The following is a 20,339-nucleotide window of genomic DNA, read 5'->3' as shown; positions in this document are numbered from 1 at the left end:
AAATATCTCTCACTATAGCTGAGAGACAATGAGCAAGCTGGAAATGGCAAAGAAAAATTGGTGCCAACAATAACACTATACCACACAAAAATATACCACACTGGGTATATATCGTTGCTGTCCAAGCAAAAACTCGTATATCCATTTTTGTCCATTTTCATTTTACTACCTCATTGTAACACAACACCTGTCCTTCACACATAGTGAAAACGTCTGGATGTATAGACCAGAAGAAAAGCTCCAAATTTACTTCAAATAAAATCTTTTTACATTCACATCCATTGAAATTTAAGAACGTTTTTTTTTTGCTTTATGATGCTAGCCTAGATCTGAGTTACGAGTGTGCAAACTTATCCCACCCAACACTAGATAGCCCAGCAAGCATTCAGTTCATTTGTTCATCTTGCCGTGCAAGCATCTCTGTTGTATTGTTGTTTTTTGTAGCATTAAAGCATTCAGTGTGAAACAAGTAAGTTAAGTGATAGAGCATGAATACAAAAGCTCCCTCAACCTCCTCCACCAATCTCTTTCACCTCCACCAGCATCTTCACCTGATCTTTATGGTAAATACACTTAATAAAACCACCAGTTTATTTCTTTACATTCTCTTTTATTATGTATTTTATATATATATTATTTGTATATGTTATTTATAAAGTACATTTTTCATATTTAAAAACAAAAAATGTGTGTAGTTTTTGGGGGGCTGGATTAATAGCATTTCAAATTATTTTAATGGTGAAATTTAATTTGATATATGAGCAAACTGAGTTATGAGCTTGGTCACAGAACGAATTCCTTCATAAATCAAGGTATTACTCTACGTGTTTTTGATTGGACAGCAATGATATATTAAAAAATCTGAACTGTGTGGTGTAATTTCTCAGTGCAATGGCACCAATCACTGAAGTTTGTCAAACCTCACAAAGAGTTGCTTTGTACCTCCAAATGTATGTATTTTTATTTCCTCCACAACTACTTACACAGAAGAGATATGGAATCAGAATAAACGTACTGAAGCAAGAAACTGAAGTGCTGCTGAATAAATATGTTTAACAAGTGTGTTAGTCAGCAACTGTAAACGACACTTGAAGCAGCATAATGATGAAAGCTCCAGCCGAGTCTCACGGTAGATTCCTGCAGCTTGTTTAACATTCAGTTGGAAATAGTGTTTTTATCCTCGAAAACATTTCTGACCTTCTACTGCAGCCCTAGAATTCAGGCCATAGATCATTGATAGAGTCGTGTACTGCCTTGTGATCTCAGGCTCAGGGACACTTTATAATAAACAGACTTTATCCATGTGTATTGTCTAGGACTGAAGACCAGTTCCATTAGAAAGCAGCATTGTCTCAGTGGCAGGCTTGTTAATCTAGGCACAGGGTTACCAATTTGTTGAAAACAGTGCTGCAGTTGCTAATGATATTGATGTTTATCTTGCTGTTTGGTTTTATTTGCATAATGTAAATAGCAGGACCACTGTCTGATCACTGACTGGAAGGTAATTATGCCACATATGAAAAGATTGTCATGGCTGAGTGATCAATTTGTTATTACTGTTATCAGAATATCAGTGAAATGTGTCTGTGATAGCACACTGGGTTTATGTGAACTTTCAAAGAAAATTCTTTGATCTATCCTCAGAGTGTCCTTCAAAGCACAAGTCCACTTCCAGTTGAATGGACACTGTGCATGTTTACATTGAAAGCTCAGTAGTGGCACATCTGCACTCTCTCCAAAAGCAATCAAGCCTCTTGGCTTTCAGCATTAGCCTTTTACTTTTTCAATGCCATTTCTGATTTTCTTTCTTATCAGAATTGAGTCTTGCCAAAAGCCTAAGAGACAGTGATGATATGCTCAATCTAGAGGCCTATTAAGGGTTTGTTTTTGACTTCAATAATAAATTGATAAATTGATCACTCTTTTAGAAATGCCTCATTAGTGTTAATATATAATTATAGTGGTAGTTTGTTAACTGCTGTGGTTAGCTGCAGAGTGGAGAATGGTTAAACATTGTTTCTGTTCTATATCTTTGTAGATATAAATAGCTTGCTACTTGTAAGTTCCTTGTATGATCTTTTGCTGGCTTGTAACCTACTTTCCTCAGGCTACTGTTATTGCAAGTCAGTGATGCACAGCAGAAATGCATAGGGATGTTTTTAAAGGGGAATCTCTCTTGATAGACCTCTGGCATGTATATTACATTGTCTCTTTTTCCTGCTCTGGTTTCTTTTGTTGCTCTGTATGTCAGTTTTAATCTCAACAACATATTCCAGACTGTGTCTTGTCTATGGCTTACTTTATAAACAGCATTGGGCCCTATTGTAGAAACAGCTCTTCCAGCTCTCTTTGTCTTATTGCTGATGTTAGTGTGCAGATTTCAGTAAACATTTTCTTTTGGCCCTCATTGTGACCTGACTAACTATTATTGACCGCAGCCACCTGCAACCACTCTAAGAATCCACTCTCAAAACAGCCTTCAGTCTGCCCAGCATTTTTATTTAGAACTGATTTAAGTGAGCTAATGGATATTCTGAATTTAACATGAAATGTATTCTTCCTGATTTGCTTTTTTTAAATTAATAAATTGATTTGGTCATCCAAACATAGCTATAAACAATTAATTAACAGCAATTCATTTTTTTTAATAGCCAATTTCATTGGCAAAGGTTTTAGTGGGAATATTAATATATCAAATCACTCTGCTCTAAATGTAATGGAAATGTTAATGTATGTCTTTTTCATTTTATTTGCATTTACATAAGTATACTTTGCCTTCAGGTCTTTTGATGTATTTTAGAGGATTTCTCAGTGGGTTCCTCAGGTTCTTTCATATCTTCATATCTAGTTAATATACACTGTTTTAAATGCTGACAACTTACGTTAAATGACCTCTGCCTGCAGTTCTATACTATATACATTTCTCCTAATCCTTTGCTAATTTTGTGGCTCATGTTGTCTCACTGTTTGTGTGCAGCGCTATATGTGTTTCGCCAACCCCATGGAAGTGAAGCCTCCTGAAGACCTACAGGACCTGGGCGTACGTTTTTTGCAGCCATTCGTCAACCTGCTGTCGAAGAGCACGTACTGGTGGATGAACACTTTTATAACATCCGCCCACAGGCGTCCCATTGACCTGAAGATCATCGGCAAGCTGCCCATTGCCATGAGGGCTCTTACCAATTACGTGAAGCTACGCAAATCCTTTGAAGCTCAGAAGGTACTAGAGATGGAGACCATGGAGACAGATAGAATGCCACATTACCACTTAAAATCACAGTTATAGTTTCTGTTGGGTTTTTTTTAATAAGTAAAACAGAAATCATTTAGATTTTTTTATCTTCTCTTCCACAAAGATGCGAGTTGTTTCAGTTAGAGATTGTACAGTTTTCCTTGATCAGTATAAACATTTCAAATTTTCAGCCTCTGTAAACCTTCACCTTCAGACATTCAGCTTCTGTAAACCAGGGCTTACCCAGAATCACTGGGTGTGCAGTGCTATACAGACACTGAAACTGAAAATATTCCCTGAAATCTTTTGAGAAAGTATTTCTCCCAGGATTTGTTACAGTTACACATGTTTTGTTGTACACATGTTTATTTCTTTTGTGTTTATTGGAACAACACAAAAAACAAAATTTATATAATTTAGTGCAAAACTCAAAAAATGGCACCCTCAACTTAATATTTGGTTGCACACCCTTTGGAAAAATTAACTGAAACCAATTGCTTCCTATAACCATCAACAAGCTACTTACACCTCTCCAACTGGAATTCTGGGCCACCCTTCTTTTGCAGACTGCTCCAGGTCTCTCAGATTTGAAAATGAATATTAAGATCTCTGCACAGATGTTCAATGAGATTTAGATCTGGACTCATTGCTGACCACTTCAGAACTCTCCAGCTGTTTGTTTCCATCCATTTCTGGGTGCTTTTTAAAGTATATTTGGGGTCATTGTCCTGCTAGAAAGCCCATGACTTAGGAAGCAAACCCAGCTTTCTGACACTGGGCCCTTCATTGTGACCTAAATGATTAGGGCTGCTTATCCACTATCCAGACTATCCTGCGTTGCAGCCTTTCATTAATTTTTCTCTTCTGTCCACGTCCGGGGGAATTAGTTTCAGTGCCATGGGTTGTAAACTTCTTGATTATGTTGCAAACTGTGCACAAAGGAACATCAAGATCTCAGGAGATGGACTTATAACCTTGAGATTGTTGATATATTTCCACAATTTTGTTACTCAAGTCCTCAGACTGTTCTCTTCTTCTCTTTCTGTTCTCTATGCTGAGCATGGTACATACAGACACACAATGCAAAGATTGAGTCAACATCTGTCCTTTTTATCTAGTTTCAGGTGTGATTTTTAAATTGCCCACACCTGTTACTTGCCATAGGTGAGTTTAAACGAGCATCACATTCTTGAAAGAAAAAGTTATTTACCCACAATTCTGAAAAGGTGCCAATAATTTTTTCTGGATAATTTGTGGAGTTTTGCTTGAAATTATAAAAATTTTGGTTTTCTTTTCTCTGATTTCTGTGTTGTTCCAATACACACAAATGAAATAAGCATGAATAAAACATGTCTAATTGCAATAATGTTCCTGTAAACATTTCAGGGGTGCCACCACTTTCAGCCATGTTTGTGTGTGTGTGTGTGTGTGTGTCTGCATTTAAGACAGGACCATGTTTTCTTAAAATTGGTCATCTAAGGCTTCTTATTCCATAATCAGTTGTTCACATTGTCTGCTGTAAAGATAGGTAGAGTATGAATGATCTTCTTCTTGTTTCCCTTTTGATTTTATTTTCCGATGTAACCCTTCTGTATTTCACCCTTGGTCCACAAGCAAATTTTTTAAATTTGAGGGTGGCTTTTCAGTCTTAATTTGAGATTTTATTAGTCATATTGGTCTATTTCTGCTGATCTGATCTATTCATTGTTAAAATTAAGCATAGCGTAAATAACAGATGTTTTCAATTAAAAAAAACAAAACAATCAAAATGCATAAATAAAAGACGGGATACACCAAGATCAAACTTAAGCTAAGCCCTCTGGTTAATAGGGTAGTGTGTGTTTAAAGATAACTCTGTAACTTACTGTAGCTCCAGCAGCTCTTTGATGGTGATGAGGTAGCTCAAATGATACTGTGTGGTCATGCTAAGGGCTTCATACTGGAGATCGGTGAGGTGGTCATCATTTTCCACTCATGGTCTGACCACACTTTCATTTACTGAATTGTGTGTGTGTGTGCATGTGTGTACACTCGCGCTTCCTTCCGGGGGATGGAAGACGATGACTGTTCCTTTTCCACTGTGAATGCTGTGACATCTTGACCTTTAGTGGGGTGAAAGCACTCTGTCACCCTCTGTTCATGGGAATGAGGAACGCTCTGTGTGTGTGTTTTTGTAAGAGAGGGGGAAACTGCAGGTAAACGGATGCTGTGGCTATGGTTCTGCGTCAGAGTTCACGTGCAATGGGAGGGATATGTGATAACAGTCACGTCTCTGATCACAAAGTATGTCTTCCCCTGCTCCAGATGCTGCTAATGATAATAAACTCATATTAAACTGGGGCTAAAAGGCTACATTACAGGCTTAATAAACACCCTCACTCACATACCGAGTAGTGCGTTAGATTATTAAGCATCTCTCTCATCCTGATCAAATAAATACACATTTTTACAGAGAACACACATAATGAAAATAATAATTATGTGCTCAAATTAGCAATATTTAAGTTAATTCGCTAAGAAATTCAACAGAACTTATTTGACTGGGGCTGTCTGAAATTGTACAAAAAATTTAGTGTAGAGCAGTTTTTGAACTTCATTACTGCACTATAATATTTTATGTAAATAATAATTTATAGCTCTCTCTCTCTCTCTCTCTCTCTCTCTCTCTCTCTATTACAGAGGCCTGATGGTCTTCAGCCTCAGGGGCCCCAGTGGATCTGGAGGGCCCTTCGTCAAGCCTTTGGAAAGCCCCTGTTACTCAGCATCACCTTCCGTTTCTTGGCTGACCTGCTGGGTTTTGCCGGGCCACTGTGCATCTCAGGCATTGTGCATCACATCAGCAAGGAGAACCATACCATCCAGGCACCAGTAAGAGCCCTTACCTGCTAGATGTTAGATGTAGGCCCCTCAGAATACTGCAAAGGAATATTAGTGCCATAATGCAAAGTAAGATTTGCAGAGCTCAGAAATTGCAGTTTGATCAAAAAAGTAAGTATAATTGAATATATTTGATTATAACATTGCAACATAAGTACAAAAAATAAAATCTCCTCCTGCAGATCAATACAGAAAGGTTGAAAATTGAAGGATGTTAAGAGCATATTTATTTTTATTATGTTTATTTAGTTTTGTGTGTGTGTGTTTTTTTAACTCTACAAAAATTGATTTTTATGACATCGCATTCTAAATCCATAGGCATTAATATAAAGTTGCTCCCTCTTATGCAGCTATAACAGCTCATGTCCTTGAGGGCGTTTTACAAGATTTGAGTGTGTATGTAGGACATTTTGCTTGTTCGTCCAAAAGAGCAATTGTCAGATGCTAATATTAGACAAGGGAATCTGGCTTGTAGTCTCTGTTCTAGGTTATGCCAAAAATGTGTGATGGGGTTGAGGTCAGAGCTCAGTGTGATCCAGTCAAGATCTTCTACAACAAACTCCTTCCCAACCATGCCTTTATAGACCTTGCTTTGTGCACTGGGGCACAGTCATGCTGGAATGCTGGAAACTGACATTCTGCAAACTTTTCTCACAGTGTTGGAAGCATATGTCCAAAATATTGTGGTATCCTCAAGTATTTAAAATGCATTGTACAATATTCTGACAGTGGATGTCACACTAGAGCACTAGAATCTCAAACCAAAACACACACTTCATATTCAGCCATGCTTCCCGTCAAGCAGAAAAGCACATTGAATGAATCAACAAACAATCATGTCTATTCTAGCTGTCAGTTCAGAAACATCAGTTCAGAATCATTTTTGAGGCATTTGGCAGCTCTGGTCATGCATTCACACCTGCTTTGTTTGTTGTGAATCAAAATAGTATGCATGATGCATGCCATAGACCATGGTTCATAAGGGAGAATGACATATAACATATCTCCAGTTTCACACATTGATTGTCAGGGTTTTTATATTGTGTTACTCTAGTGAACATAAATAAATGCTGAAATTAAAAAAGTAATTCTCACCCTGTTACAAATTGCACAGTAGCTCACTACATAGGTTATTAGATGGTTTTAGAGTGCAGTTGTGTTCCCTTAAAGGCACATTACATTCTCTTTTCTGGAAGGAGAGTTAATATATACACCACATGTCCTGGAGATGAAACTGGGCATATGAAAACAACATATCTTAAAGAATACAATTAATAAAAACATGAAACATTTACATTCCCTAATTTAAAGTACTTAATATGTACCGTTGTGGGTGCCACCAAAAACAACCCCATAGCTTTATCTCTCCTCCACCAAACTTTACAGTCGGCCTCATGAAGTCAGGCAGGTAAAATTGTGCTGGCGTTCACCAAATCCAGACTCAGTAGGAAGTCAGCAGAGCGTTGGTGACTTTTACACCTTGTGCGCCTTTGCATTTGGTAACCCCACCCTGTAACTTTATATAGTCATTTATTCTTTTCAGTAATACCACTCGCAGTTGACGGTGGAATATCTCAGAGGGAAGACATTTCACAGACAGAGATATTATTAGAGTACCACATATATAATCAGTTATTTACCACAACCCGTTTTCACAGCTGTTTAAAAAGGCAGACTGCAGGTGCTTGATTTTATAAACAAGCAGTGAGGCAGAATGAAACACCTGAATTCAATGTCCCTGTGTCCCATTACTTTTGTCCATATAGTGTACATGACACCACTTTAATGACAGAAACAGGCATATTATAAGATAGTATGGTGTTTGCTCACCACTGATTTTATCATGATTATACCTAAGGGTGTAGCAGTGATGCTGATTGGTCTATTCTTGGGGGAAAACTGTCCATATTCATTGTGCTGATTGTCCCATGTACTTCAAGGCAAGGTCATGTTTTTTAGAGACTCTTTAAGATTGATTGGGAGTCATTCTACTCTTATGCCTGTTAGTTCTGTAACATGATGTTCTTCTACACGTACCATTTCTTTGTACTTCATTGCCATGATGTTCTCCTCCATCTTCATGAAACATTAACATGGCTGAATAGAATGCTGTCTGCCTCTCAAATTTCTGCTTGTTCATGTATCCAGTGTTACAATATGATCTTACTTAACACATCAAGAACATATCTTAATGTGACTGAATTAATTTAATGGTATACATTTATATTATATGATAGCTACTTATATAACATTGATAGCCAGTCTTACAATATAACTGAATATTGTTTGATACCTCCGTCTGTGTTAATCCAAGAAATTATTTTGACAAAGTCTGTTGTTTACATTCACTTCTTTAATAAACAATATAAAAATGTTTTGTTAATTTCAAACAACATTTAAAACAAATGTGCTTTCCTGAAATTCCCAATAAAGTCTTATGATCTTTCATTCATTGGTAATTTATTACCCCTCTCTCCCAGATATGGAGATGGAGTAGTTATATTGTTCATCTGCAGGGCCTGGTGAGAAGGCAAAGATGGATCTGAATTATTTAAAGCTATATTCTTTAGCCATTCCATCCCCCTCAACTGCCCTGCTCTCTCTTTGACTTCAGCACAACCTTGGTTATTATTAGCTCTCTTCCATCACCTTGCTTTGCTTACTAACACCATGTAATGTTTGATATTGACTAAAGGCATTTTAATTTTATTTTAATCAGAAGGCCCTAGTAAACTGTCACTTTCATTTAAATTAGCAGCAATCTCTCACACTTAGAGTCAGGATTTTCTCTTAATCTGCTGCTCTAAGTGTAATGCGTGATACCAGACTCCAGCCAGTACCCTATGACATTGTGAAATATTAAAGTTTTCCCTTTTCTTTCCTAGACAGAATGACCTTGAAATGCAGACAGTGTGAGACACTCACGCACACCTCGCTCATGGTGCTGAAGCTGTTCTCACTAGGATGAATATTTATCTTCTTATGTTTCAGGCCCAGTTGTTGGGGATCTATTTCATCTCCTCACAGGAGTTCTTGGCTAATGCCTATGTATTGGCCGTATTGCTCTTTTTCGCTCTGCTGCTACAGAGGACCTTCCTACAGGCCTCCTACTACGCAGCCATCCAGACTGGAATTAACCTGAGAGGAGCTATACAGGTATATATATATGAGCTGTATGTTTTATGACAGTCTGTTGTTGTTAGTCTAGGCATTTGTTCCTAAATGTATACCAAACCAACAACATCAACCATGTCAAACCCCTAAGACATAGAAGGCTGAACTGCTTTCTGGGTAGAGACAAAGAGGCCATAGAGTGACAAAACACACATAAAAATCTATCTTGCCTTTGTCAAGGAGACCATCAGCTGTATAAATGTCAAGTCTTATTGTTGATGTCACTCCAAAGATCCAACAAATAGCATTTGTAGATGGGTGTAAGGTTAAGCACTTAAGGTTATAGGCCAAGGGTCATGGAAATGGTATTTGCTATGAATGTCTTCATGATTGTTGCTTTTGTGGACTTGTCTCTGGTAGACGAAGATCTACAATAAGATCATGCGGCTTTGCACCTCCAACATGTCTATGGGAGAGATGACAGTGGGCCAGATTTGCAACCTGGTGGCCATAGATACCAACCAACTAATGTGGTTCTTCTTCCTGTGTCCCAATCTCTGGGCCATGCCAGTACAGGTAAGATTCATTGGAGACGTTTACAGTCTTTTGTGGTAGTGTCAAATGATTGCAGTAAAAGGGACTGTGTGGTCACTTTATCATTTCATTCCTTGTTGGTTATTTGTAGCTTAGAATCATAAAACGAAAATGCAAGTGAAATGTTCATCGATTCAATAAAATAACAGAATGTGTTTGCTCACTGGTATCACAGAAGAGTTGTGCTACATTACACTATATTATAATTTTTTCATATAACTAGCATGCTGCTCTATTGCACTTCTGCTGACTGTAAATGTAATTTACAGAGTTATTATTTGCTTTCAATGGCTTTCGGCTCAAAAGATATTCAAAGTCATTCTCTTTGTGTTCTTCATGCAGTTTAATATAGCATATATGATAACATAGTAATGCTGGCTACAACTTCCCCACTGACTCAGATAAACTTAGCCCTAACCTGGGGAAAATTCAGCCATAGGAACATTTTCATAAGAAGCCGTATTTTTAGAACCATTTGCCATAGATGCGTTCTGATCATGCAGAGAGATAGGAATGCTTCTGAAGATACGCTGAAGGTCAGCCTTATTTTCCTTCATCTTTAGGACCACATAAGTGAAAAAAACATGTTTTTTTTCCTTACATCCCACTCTCCCCTACCAGATGGGTTTTTTTTTTGGAGTTTTAAACTCAACTGGTAAATGAAAAATGGGAAATGCTGGCACAGTATACAGATATAGTAGAAGCATTGCTCTTTGCTGCTTTAAAGCATCTGTGGTTGTCTATCACACCTGTTAGTCCAGGATCCAGAGAGATAAAGCACCATATAGGCAAACAGCATATGCTATTTATAGCCTTGTCCTTGAAGGGCTTTGGGCAATCAAACTAAATTTCTCCTGGTTTGGTTTCTGTTTCATATCCTCTGTGGTTCCTGAATGAGGAGCAACTGCAGGCCCCTATTAATTTGAGTGTAATTGGGTAAATTCTAAGCATCTTCTCTGATTTAGCAATTGCATTAACCTTGATATTATTGGTGCAATGACTTTGTGTAACAGGTGGCTGACTCAATCTGGGAAGGAAAGCTGATTTATTAAAGATGAACCAATTGTATGTAGCATTTTTATGATAATGAATAGTTAACTTTTGTGCTGTTGGTAGGTTCTGAGATAGTAGCCAAGTTTTGAAAAGTCAGTTAACACCACCTGTGCCTCAATTTCTGTATACGGAGGGTGTTTTTTCATTCAGTAGGCAAATAGAAATTGGAATTCACCATTGATAGCCACAAAGTGCTTTCTGGCCCCTTGTGCCCTGCACCACAAGCTGCTCCATAATGGCCTGTGTCAGCTTTGTTTTGTGCAGCTGTATTATCTGTCACTCATACATGGAAGGGCAGGGGGACATTCTCTTCTTTCATTAGAGAATACTGTGGTGGATTGCAGTGACTCAGAAAATCCACCAGGGGTATGTGTATCAGGGATAATGACAGCAGCAGGCTGTCTGCTACAATTCATCTCAATTTCTGAGCCCTTTGGCATTATGTTCCGATCAAGAGTGCACAGGAGTGGAATTCTGATTGCATCTCTTCCGAAAATACTGCGGCACTCATTACATCAAATAGAGTGATATGTGTAGAAACCTTTTGTTATTTAACAGGCTTGTATTGGACTTCTACGTTTATCCCATCATCCAATTTACTGCAGATTTGGAAAAACACATGACATTAGACACTGAGCAGTCAGTCTGTGGTGTACTGTTTGTTGGAAGTGTAAAACTGAAGTGTAAAACATTGTTCTTTGTTGACCATTGATGACCATTTCTCATGTCTGAAGAATAAAATAAAATCTTTACCGAATAAGGACTGGAAAATGAATTGAACTGGCTTTTTCTCTTTTTCAGATTATAGTGGGGGTGATTCTGCTTTACTACCTCCTGGGAATAAGTGCCTTGATAGGGGCCACTGTCATCGCTCTCCTGGCCCCTGTGCAGTACTTTGTGGCGACCAAACTGTCCCAAGCACAAAAAAGCACCCTGGTGAGTTCCCTTCCCACTTAGTTTTCCAAATGCTTCTGTACATTTTTAAACAAACCCTTTACAGCCCAGCTCTGAGAGAATGTGCAAATATGGGATGTAGTCAAATATATATGGTACCGCATATTTTTAGAAACTATACCGTCATTTTCAACAAAGTCTGAGGATATTTACTCCTAGACTGTAAAAAATGCTTTGTCAGTTCATCCAAAATATATTTCATGTAGTAACACATATTTCAAATGCTTGTGTTCAGCTCTCCCACTCACTCACTCTCACTTACTCACATATACACTATACTCACCTACATTTAGGAACTGCACTACAAGTGTGTGCTATTCGGTGGGTCACATCAAATACACTTTGTCCTTATTTACATTGTACATTTATAGCTCTGTTGATTTCACCCATGAAGAGCACTGTCAACAACAATATAAACAAGTGTATTTTATGTTGTGCTATAGGAGTACTCCAGTGAGCGGTTGAAGAAAACCAATGAGTTATTGCGAGGTATTAAGCTGCTGAAGCTCTATGCCTGGGAGCACATCTTCTGCTCCAGCGTGGAGGAAACAAGAGGAAAGGAGCTCACCAGCCTTCAGGCCTTTGCCCTTTATACGTCTGTCTCCAGTGAGAAACCTATCTTATATTGTAATCCACAGATGTACAGGTATTTGTGAAAAAAATATAGAAGCAGGATCTGAGACTGTAGTCTTTGAGTCACATTGCTTCTTCTAATATTTCTATTAATAATTAAAAAAAAAACTTTATTTCAGTAACAACTTTTGTTCTTATATGCTGCTCAGTATGTTTTGCAGAGGGATAAAAATGAAGAGTACTAATGATAAATATGTATGTGTAGTATATATATATATATATTAAGTAATGCTACAAATAATCATTAAGTAATGTTAATTAACAAGAACTAGCATTAACTAGCATCATGAAATAATGTTTGTTCTTGTTTCTGTCAATACTTAATGATTAATTGTGATATTATAATGTTATATAATGTTACTAATATGCTTATTACTGTCTTTTTACTTAAAACTGTCTTAAGTGCATTAATTACTCTTAATTAGAATACGAGTAATAAATTCACTCTTATTGTAAAGTAATGCCTATGTTTCTATTAATGAAATGATATATATCTCATACATATTTTTCACATCTTTTCCAGTTTTTATGAATGCCGCTATCCCAATTGCTGCAGTTCTTACTGTAAGTATATGTTTAGCAGTATGCTGGATAAAGTCCAGCATAATGACATTACTCAGAGACAGAAAAACTGCTTTAGCAAGGAATGCAGACCCTGTTTATATTTAGCCAGGCTTCCCTGGCTGACTTTATCTGTAAGCACACAGCATCTTCACATGAGTGGTGGCATGGGTTTTTATCCTGTTAGCTGTTAACATTAATTTTGTAATGTCATTTTTATTTTTGGTGTGTGTGTGTGTGTGTGTGTGTGTGTGTGTGTGTGTGTGTGTGTGTGCGTGTGTGTGTGTGTGTGTGTGTGTGTGTGTGCTTCTTCCAGACCTTTGTGGTCCATGTGCACATTTCAGATGAAGCTGACCTGTCTCCAGCTGTGGCATTTGCCTCGCTTTCCCTTTTCCACATCTTGGTCACACCTCTTTTTCTCCTGTCCAGTGTGGTTCGCTCCACAGTCAAAGCACTCGTCAGGTTGGCTACACATTGCTGTACACTTCAGAAATTTTCATGCACCTGCATATCTGTTAATTATAGCAAGCCATCTTTTTCAGAGACCAGGTAAAAAGAAACATTAGATTGTAGCAGACAATTTGAGAGGCCTTATCAAAAACCACCAGGTCCTGTTTTTTTTAATTCATGCACTGTTTATGTTTCAAAATCATTTGCCAAAAAGACCATACGTGTAGAAATTAAGCTACAACAATGTCTTGATTTATATTTACTTACCTCAGCCTAAAGAGGGTTCACACAGCAGTAATTAAGACTGTTACTGAGAGTATGATGTGTGGGAAAATTAATAAATATTCTCCTCAAATTTCAGTTTTTGGTCAATATTAATTGACTATTCAAGTCTGTAGTTAACATACTAGAATTCTACAAGAGCAATGGCTTATTTAAAGTAAACCAATGGGTTTTTGACACAAGAGTCTCTGGATTTACTATCTACAGGAAAGCAGCTTAGGTCAGACTTAATTGACCATGCCATTTCTTTATTAGTGCCAGGTAAATCACTTGGATTCAGTGGAGTGCTATACGTACATTGCCTTGAGATTGTATGCTCTTGGCCATTCCATGTGAGGAAATGGAAACCTCTTGTGGCTTCTAATAAAATCAGTGAATTGGAATGAGTTTAGAATGTGAAGGCTATATTTATGTCATTGTGTTGCTGATAGGTGAAAAGCAGAAGAATGGTATGTGTCTGTTCTAGGGGTGTAGAACCAGTGACAGGAGAGAGGAGGTGGATATTAAAGGGACATGGATGGGACTGAATCTGACAATATAATTATATAACATGGTCTACTCTTTGCTACCTTTCACCAAATGTTTTTACAGCATGATAGTGGTAGCTGTAATGGCAAGTATGATGACATGCATTTAATTTCAAAACAGTTTTAGGAAAACTGACTCCAATCACTCTGATTGCTTTCTAATCAGAGCCCCCATTGTGTAATTTCCTTTCCTGGTCCTCCCCTTCATGCTTCATTTACACTGATGTGTTAGGTGTTCTATAACTGCACTGATTGTAAGGGTTGACTCACAGCTGTAAGTGTTAGATAGCAAAAGGCCTAAGGTAAAGGACATATACACGAACAAGAGGTAAAGGACAGATACATAAATGTGGGTATCGTGGAAAGTGAATAAAATGTTTGGTATCTATATATATAGGGTCAGGTGGAGATTTTGGTTGGATTAAAATTCCAGCACAAAGAAAAGCAACTAAGTAAATGAAAAATCTTTTATACCCTATTGCTACAGAAAATCAGTCGACCCTGTTTTGTTCTGTTGTTCATAAACATATTTCCGTTCACATTTCACATTTACACAATTACAACATGATTGTGTGAATAACTCGAATGGTGAGGCCATATTAACCCTAACAGGACATTTGTGTATTAGTGTGCAGAAGCTGAGTGAGTTCTTCTCCAGTGATGAGATTGGAGAGGAACAGGAGCCCAAGGCAACTATTCCATCCAGCACTACCAATCACAGCAATTACCAGGCCTTGGTGAGGATGCACTCTGACAGTCCCTGTGTCTAGCTTTCCATCATTCTGTCAGTATACCTCAACACTTAGATCCATGTAAATTACTTCCCTGTTCTTCTAAGTGCTGTTTCTGTACCCGTAGCCACTGAAGGTTGTGAACCGTAAGCGTCCAGCTCGAGGATTTGAGGACTGGAACAGCTATGGGCTACACGGTGAGCAGGACACTGAAGCAGCAGTGGTGGATGATGAGGACACCTGCATAAAGGTAAGTCCAGGAGCTGTTGTAAGGGATATTAGTGGGTTTTAATGTAGAATATGGCCTTAAGTGCCTGGTACTGATTGGAGAAAAGAAGCGGGATAAATCTGTGGTATATTGCTTTTGTTATGTTAGGTTATGTTTTGATATGTATTGCTATTTGTTTCACTGTTTTGACAGATAACTAGTGGATATTTCAGCTGGACTGATGGTGCACCCACACTTGCAAATGTAGACATCAAAATCCCATTTGGTGAGTTACCACAAACTATGGGAGTGCACTATACAATTTTTTGTTGCAGCATTTGCATGTATGTGACAATTTCGTAGCAAACACTGACCTGATATCATTAGCTACTGTAGTAATATATATATATATTTCTCTTTAAAGAAGAAAACCGTTGTTTGTGCATGTGCAACAGGTTCTCAAAAATAGTCATGTCTCTTTAATATACATAACATGAATGCAATCCAGGTATATTAACAAACATCAAAAAACCTGTAATTTTTCAGGCTTGAAAGGTATATAGTTTTGCCTTCCTTAATCATAAGCATTTGTGTTTGTGGCTGTGTGTGCTTTTGTGTGCACATGTACATATGCATGTGCATTTGTCTGTGTGTTTTCCACCAGGTCAGCTGACTATGATAGTGGGTCAGGTGGGCTGTGGGAAGTCATCTCTGTTGCTGGCTGCATTGGGAGAAATGCAGAGGATTTCTGGCAGTGTCACTTGGAACAGGTAGCTATGCAGTTCCCAGCAATGACAACAAAAAATATTTAAATGTAATATAATGGTTTAAAATTGTTAATAATTATAATATTAGTTTTATTCAGTGTTTCCTTTTTGAGTTTTGATTAGCCACCACTTGTGTATTCACTGTGGCATCAATAGTGGGCATGAGATGCAAAGGGAATATTTCTATAAATGACAAATGGAAGACACTGATAATAGAAGATATGGTAGTGATAGTGCAGAAGATTAATATGTTATGATGTATGGTTTATATGTTAGATTAAAAACTCTGTATGACATGTTTGCATTATTACCAGCATCAGAAAAATATTTGTGTAGAAAAGAGAGCAGTTTTTCTTTTGTACCCTACATCACTTGCAAGGAAAAATAATTATGTCAAAATATTATGTAGTTCTAATTTTACAGAGCTCCGCAAAAGCTGCTTGTATCTGTAGATACAGCCTTTCATTGTTAGAGCACTAATAGTGTTGCAGGGTGGTTTAAGTCAACACATTGTTGAAGACTCTGGAGACATAATTAAAAATAGCTGTCTACAGATCCAGCAGACAGGCTATTTCTTCACCTTGTGAGTAGGCATCCTATACAGTTACAAAGTGCGTGTGCTGTGTCAGGGAGTGTTTGTGTGTAATTACATTACAGAAAATGTGCTTGAAGCCAGAACACCTTATTGAAAAGAGATATACGGGAAGATGTAGGACAAATAATGCTCTACCACCTTGAGAATGTTGTGTTGGTATGTTCCTCTGTCACATGCCAAATCTGCTATCAGCTGATATGATTTTATGTTGGCTGCTGCTGAAAGAAAATATATCAGTTGTATTAGTGCTTTAATCTTTGCCCAGTTGTGTGTGTGTTGAGTTGATTTAAATGCAGAGAAGAGTGATGGACACCTCTGTAATTAGATAACTAAAACATTAGGTCAGCAGTCAATAGAGCGATTGTGTGCTTAAGTAGGAAAGATTGCCTCCTTCCTCACTGTCACAGAAATCTAATTAGACCTACAGTTGGACATTGGTCAGAGCGGCTTCCTTTAAGAAAACTGAGACTCTTTTATATACATTTTGGCTTGTTTTCAAGTGCTTGGACAAGTTACACATAAACCCAGATCTAAATATCTTGAGCTCTATCAGAGTTGGCTAAAATAACCTAAATCAGGTAAAAATATTATTACTTTGTTGAACTAATGATGCAAAGAGAATTAAATGGCATTTAATTTAATGAAATGTTTATACTGTTAAATAAATATTGTGTAATATGTGAAGTTTACAAGAATATGCCACAGATGATAAAATAAAAACAATTAAGTGTCTAAAGATGTGGTGTAAGATGGCATTGGAATTAAAGTTCAAATAAAAAAACAGGCCAGTGGCATAAACAGTAATTTAGAGTAATATGCAGCTGAATCTATGTTTGCTGTGTTTGAGTCCTTACAGCCTGAGGGAACATGCTGTTTTTGAGCCATGTGATGTGTGCTGTGAGGTTTGGGGTACGTTTTGCTGGAGGGCAGAGGTGAGAACAGAGTGTGAACTGGATTGATGCATCTGAGATAATGGGCAGAGTTGTCGTCTGATGTTGTGAAGTATAGATGTGGTAGGGTTTGGGGGAGGTCAGTATCTGTAACATTTTGTAGCACTTTTGACAGTTCTTTGTATGAGTCAGAGATCCTGGGGAGTCAGGTGTCTGAGCCAAACTGAGATGTGCTGTGATAAAAGTTGATCACATGTTGGAGGTTTTCACACCTAAACTAAAGTTTAAGTGCTCTCTTGATCTAAAATGATTCATCTGATGATTATAAACATTATCAAATTAAGGAGAGAGAACTGTCAGAACTCTGGTGTGGAATTTTCTATTGTACTGTGGAAATAGATTTGTGTAAAAAGTATTATTAATATTAATAATCAAATCTCCAAACAAGCCTCCTTTCTGGTCATGAGCTCTATTCCGCATGAATTCTCAGCTTAATAACGTGTTCTGTTATTGATTTATATTGCTCTATTTTCAGCAGTATATCTCTCATTCCATTCACTGTTAGCACTGTACAGATCAGCACTGTGAAACACATGTCAAATAACTTCACTCAGGTAATCAGCCTATCAAGCCTGAACTTTTTTTTTTACAAGATGCCTCACAACAGCAGAATTACTCTATATTTTTTCCTGTTAACTCAGTAATCCAACTTCCTTTTGTTTTAACAAACAAATGTCACATAGTGCGGGCAGTGTGATCCCGGCATTACCCCAAAACCTAGTTCAGATTCAGTTTGCGTGGGATCCCCTATGCTTCACTTGGTCCGTAAAATGCTCTCAACTGTACTGAAATAAAAAGATAGCCTGCATAGCACAAGATCGCATGTCCTAGCATAAATTACAGCAGCAGAAAATGGAAGATTACTACCGCTACTGCTATCAAAGCCAAGGACAGCTTATCAGTCTTTGCAATCCCAATTTACTAAAAATATTTTTAGGGCAGAAGCTTTATTCAAATAGCTTCTTTATCTAAGATGAAGTGTAATCTTGGTGTGAGAAGCTAGCTCTAAATGTTTGTATGCCTCTTACGTGACTGTGTGAACTGTTTTCACATTCCAGAAGGAAATGGTCTTTAGATAGATGAAGGGGACAAAGTAGCAAGGCTGGCTAAAGTTGAGAGAGTTATTTTATCAGGAGTTGTAGCAGGAAAACCTTCCCTGTATATCTACATCATTTATCAGCCAACTACTTTATGGACTTTCTTTTAACTGTGACAAATTGTTCTTACCGTCTATGTTTACGTCATTTCAGATTCTCCATTGAAAAGTTTATGAAGATGAAAGCACACTGTCATCATTTAAGCATTAAATGTGTGATTATTCTTTTTAATTACGTTTACAAAAACTTACCATTAGCATAAAGAGGTGCCTTAGTTGAAATAATAGTCATGTTAATGTATACCAGGGTTTTTTTGGTGGGGGAGGGGGGAGGGTGTTGTGTTTGTGCTTGGTGTATGTTACACATTATTTCAGTTACTAGTCTGTTACTTGTGTAAAGCCTAGAGGGTGTGTTCAGTTGTAGCTCGGTTCTAAGTACCTACTCACAATCACCAAGACTAGAGCTGTTTTGCATGATCACTTTACAGTCTGATGGTTGACACTAAGCCAAGAGTCTAAGTATCAATATACATGGTGTCCGCTTTAACTGTTTGTGTCCAATGCTAAAGAGAGATTCCTTTTCACCCAGGACAGTGGAACCCGAGTTTTACAAGCATGAGAACTAAACGTGTTGTTAAAATGTATTAGCCCTAGCGTTTTCCACCTGCAAAGAATGGGCTAAGCAAATTGAGAGTCTGGATGTAAGCCTTTCATGGTTAAGACTTAAAATATAGTGGTCAGAATGGCCATGTAAACATTCATGCTCTCTGAGACTAAACCCCTGCTTACAGCATGAAGGAGGGGCCAAAACATAATGAACTGTATCTACTGATTTATAAACATGTTTTCTTTAATAAATATGATCACAGATAGTAAAGCTTTTGAATCTACACTGCATATAGATTTTATAACGTATGCTTAAAGGTTTTTCCTTTTTGTTTATTTATTTATTTATTTGCAGTAATCTAAAACTGGATTCAGAGGGAGATGAAAGGTATATATACTACTCTTACAATGTAACACACATAGAGAAAATAGTCTTTTAACCCTGATTTGGTCATGTCCTTGCTAAGGGTTTGGTTTCACGTAATACATTTTAGCAGTACTTTAACTTAACACAAAACTCCTGGGTGAATGGAGGTGCACGCGTTTGCATGCCTGTGTTTGTGTGTGTATGTCTCTATGTGTGTGTATTTCATGATGCGTGGACTGCAGCACTGTTCCTTGTGGTGAGTTGCAGTGAGCTGTAGCTAATCCTTGCTCTTTGATTGGCTCGGCCGGGCTCTGTAATAACTGGGCTAAGCCCCTAACCCATCCCCACTCTCTTTGTGTATGCTCAGCTGTAGTCAAACCCTCTGCAATCCACACACAAGTTCCGTTGCATACCCTTTCAATAGTCCTCCCACTGAAATAGATCAATGTTTTTGGTTGGTTTTCTTCCCAATTCTTTTGATTCTAAATCGTTTTCCATTTCTGTTTTGCCCTTTTCAGACTACACTCATTCATTATCAGGTGATGTGTGTAACTACAACAATAGTTTAATAGTGACGTTACCACACTAATATGCATTTAACTGGTGCTAGTTTAATTGCGAACAAGGCCATTGTCATTAAAGGCTGTTGCAGGCAGTGTAAGAGAAATCTGCTGAGCCATAAGAGCATTGTCCTTGGTTATTTATTATGGCCTCTCTGACCTCAACATGACACTACAGTCAA

General features: G+C 37.7%; 1 protein-coding gene across 1 annotated transcript in view; it reads left to right on the top strand.

Moving 5' to 3' along the window:
* The window catches only part of abcc8 (ATP-binding cassette, sub-family C (CFTR/MRP), member 8), a 63,331-nt gene that overhangs the window by 16,382 nt on the left and 26,610 nt on the right, over positions 1 to 20,339 (top strand). Inside the window, exons 6-17 of the mRNA XM_066667098.1 lie at positions 2,978 to 3,220; positions 5,912 to 6,100; positions 9,101 to 9,265; positions 9,644 to 9,799; positions 11,672 to 11,806; positions 12,268 to 12,430; positions 12,981 to 13,021; positions 13,335 to 13,480; positions 14,906 to 15,014; positions 15,136 to 15,258; positions 15,430 to 15,502; positions 15,881 to 15,986. Of these exons, the coding sequence (XP_066523195.1) occupies positions 2,978 to 3,220; positions 5,912 to 6,100; positions 9,101 to 9,265; positions 9,644 to 9,799; positions 11,672 to 11,806; positions 12,268 to 12,430; positions 12,981 to 13,021; positions 13,335 to 13,480; positions 14,906 to 15,014; positions 15,136 to 15,258; positions 15,430 to 15,502; positions 15,881 to 15,986 (1,649 nt within the window). The remainder of the gene's footprint in view (positions 1 to 2,977; positions 3,221 to 5,911; positions 6,101 to 9,100; positions 9,266 to 9,643; positions 9,800 to 11,671; positions 11,807 to 12,267; positions 12,431 to 12,980; positions 13,022 to 13,334; positions 13,481 to 14,905; positions 15,015 to 15,135; positions 15,259 to 15,429; positions 15,503 to 15,880; positions 15,987 to 20,339) is intronic.

Source organism: Hoplias malabaricus, chromosome 4 (genome assembly GCF_029633855.1).
Source record: "Hoplias malabaricus isolate fHopMal1 chromosome 4, fHopMal1.hap1, whole genome shotgun sequence".
Lineage (NCBI taxonomy): Eukaryota > Metazoa > Chordata > Actinopteri > Characiformes > Erythrinidae > Hoplias > Hoplias malabaricus.
This window is presented reverse-complemented; position numbering and strand designations above follow the sequence as displayed.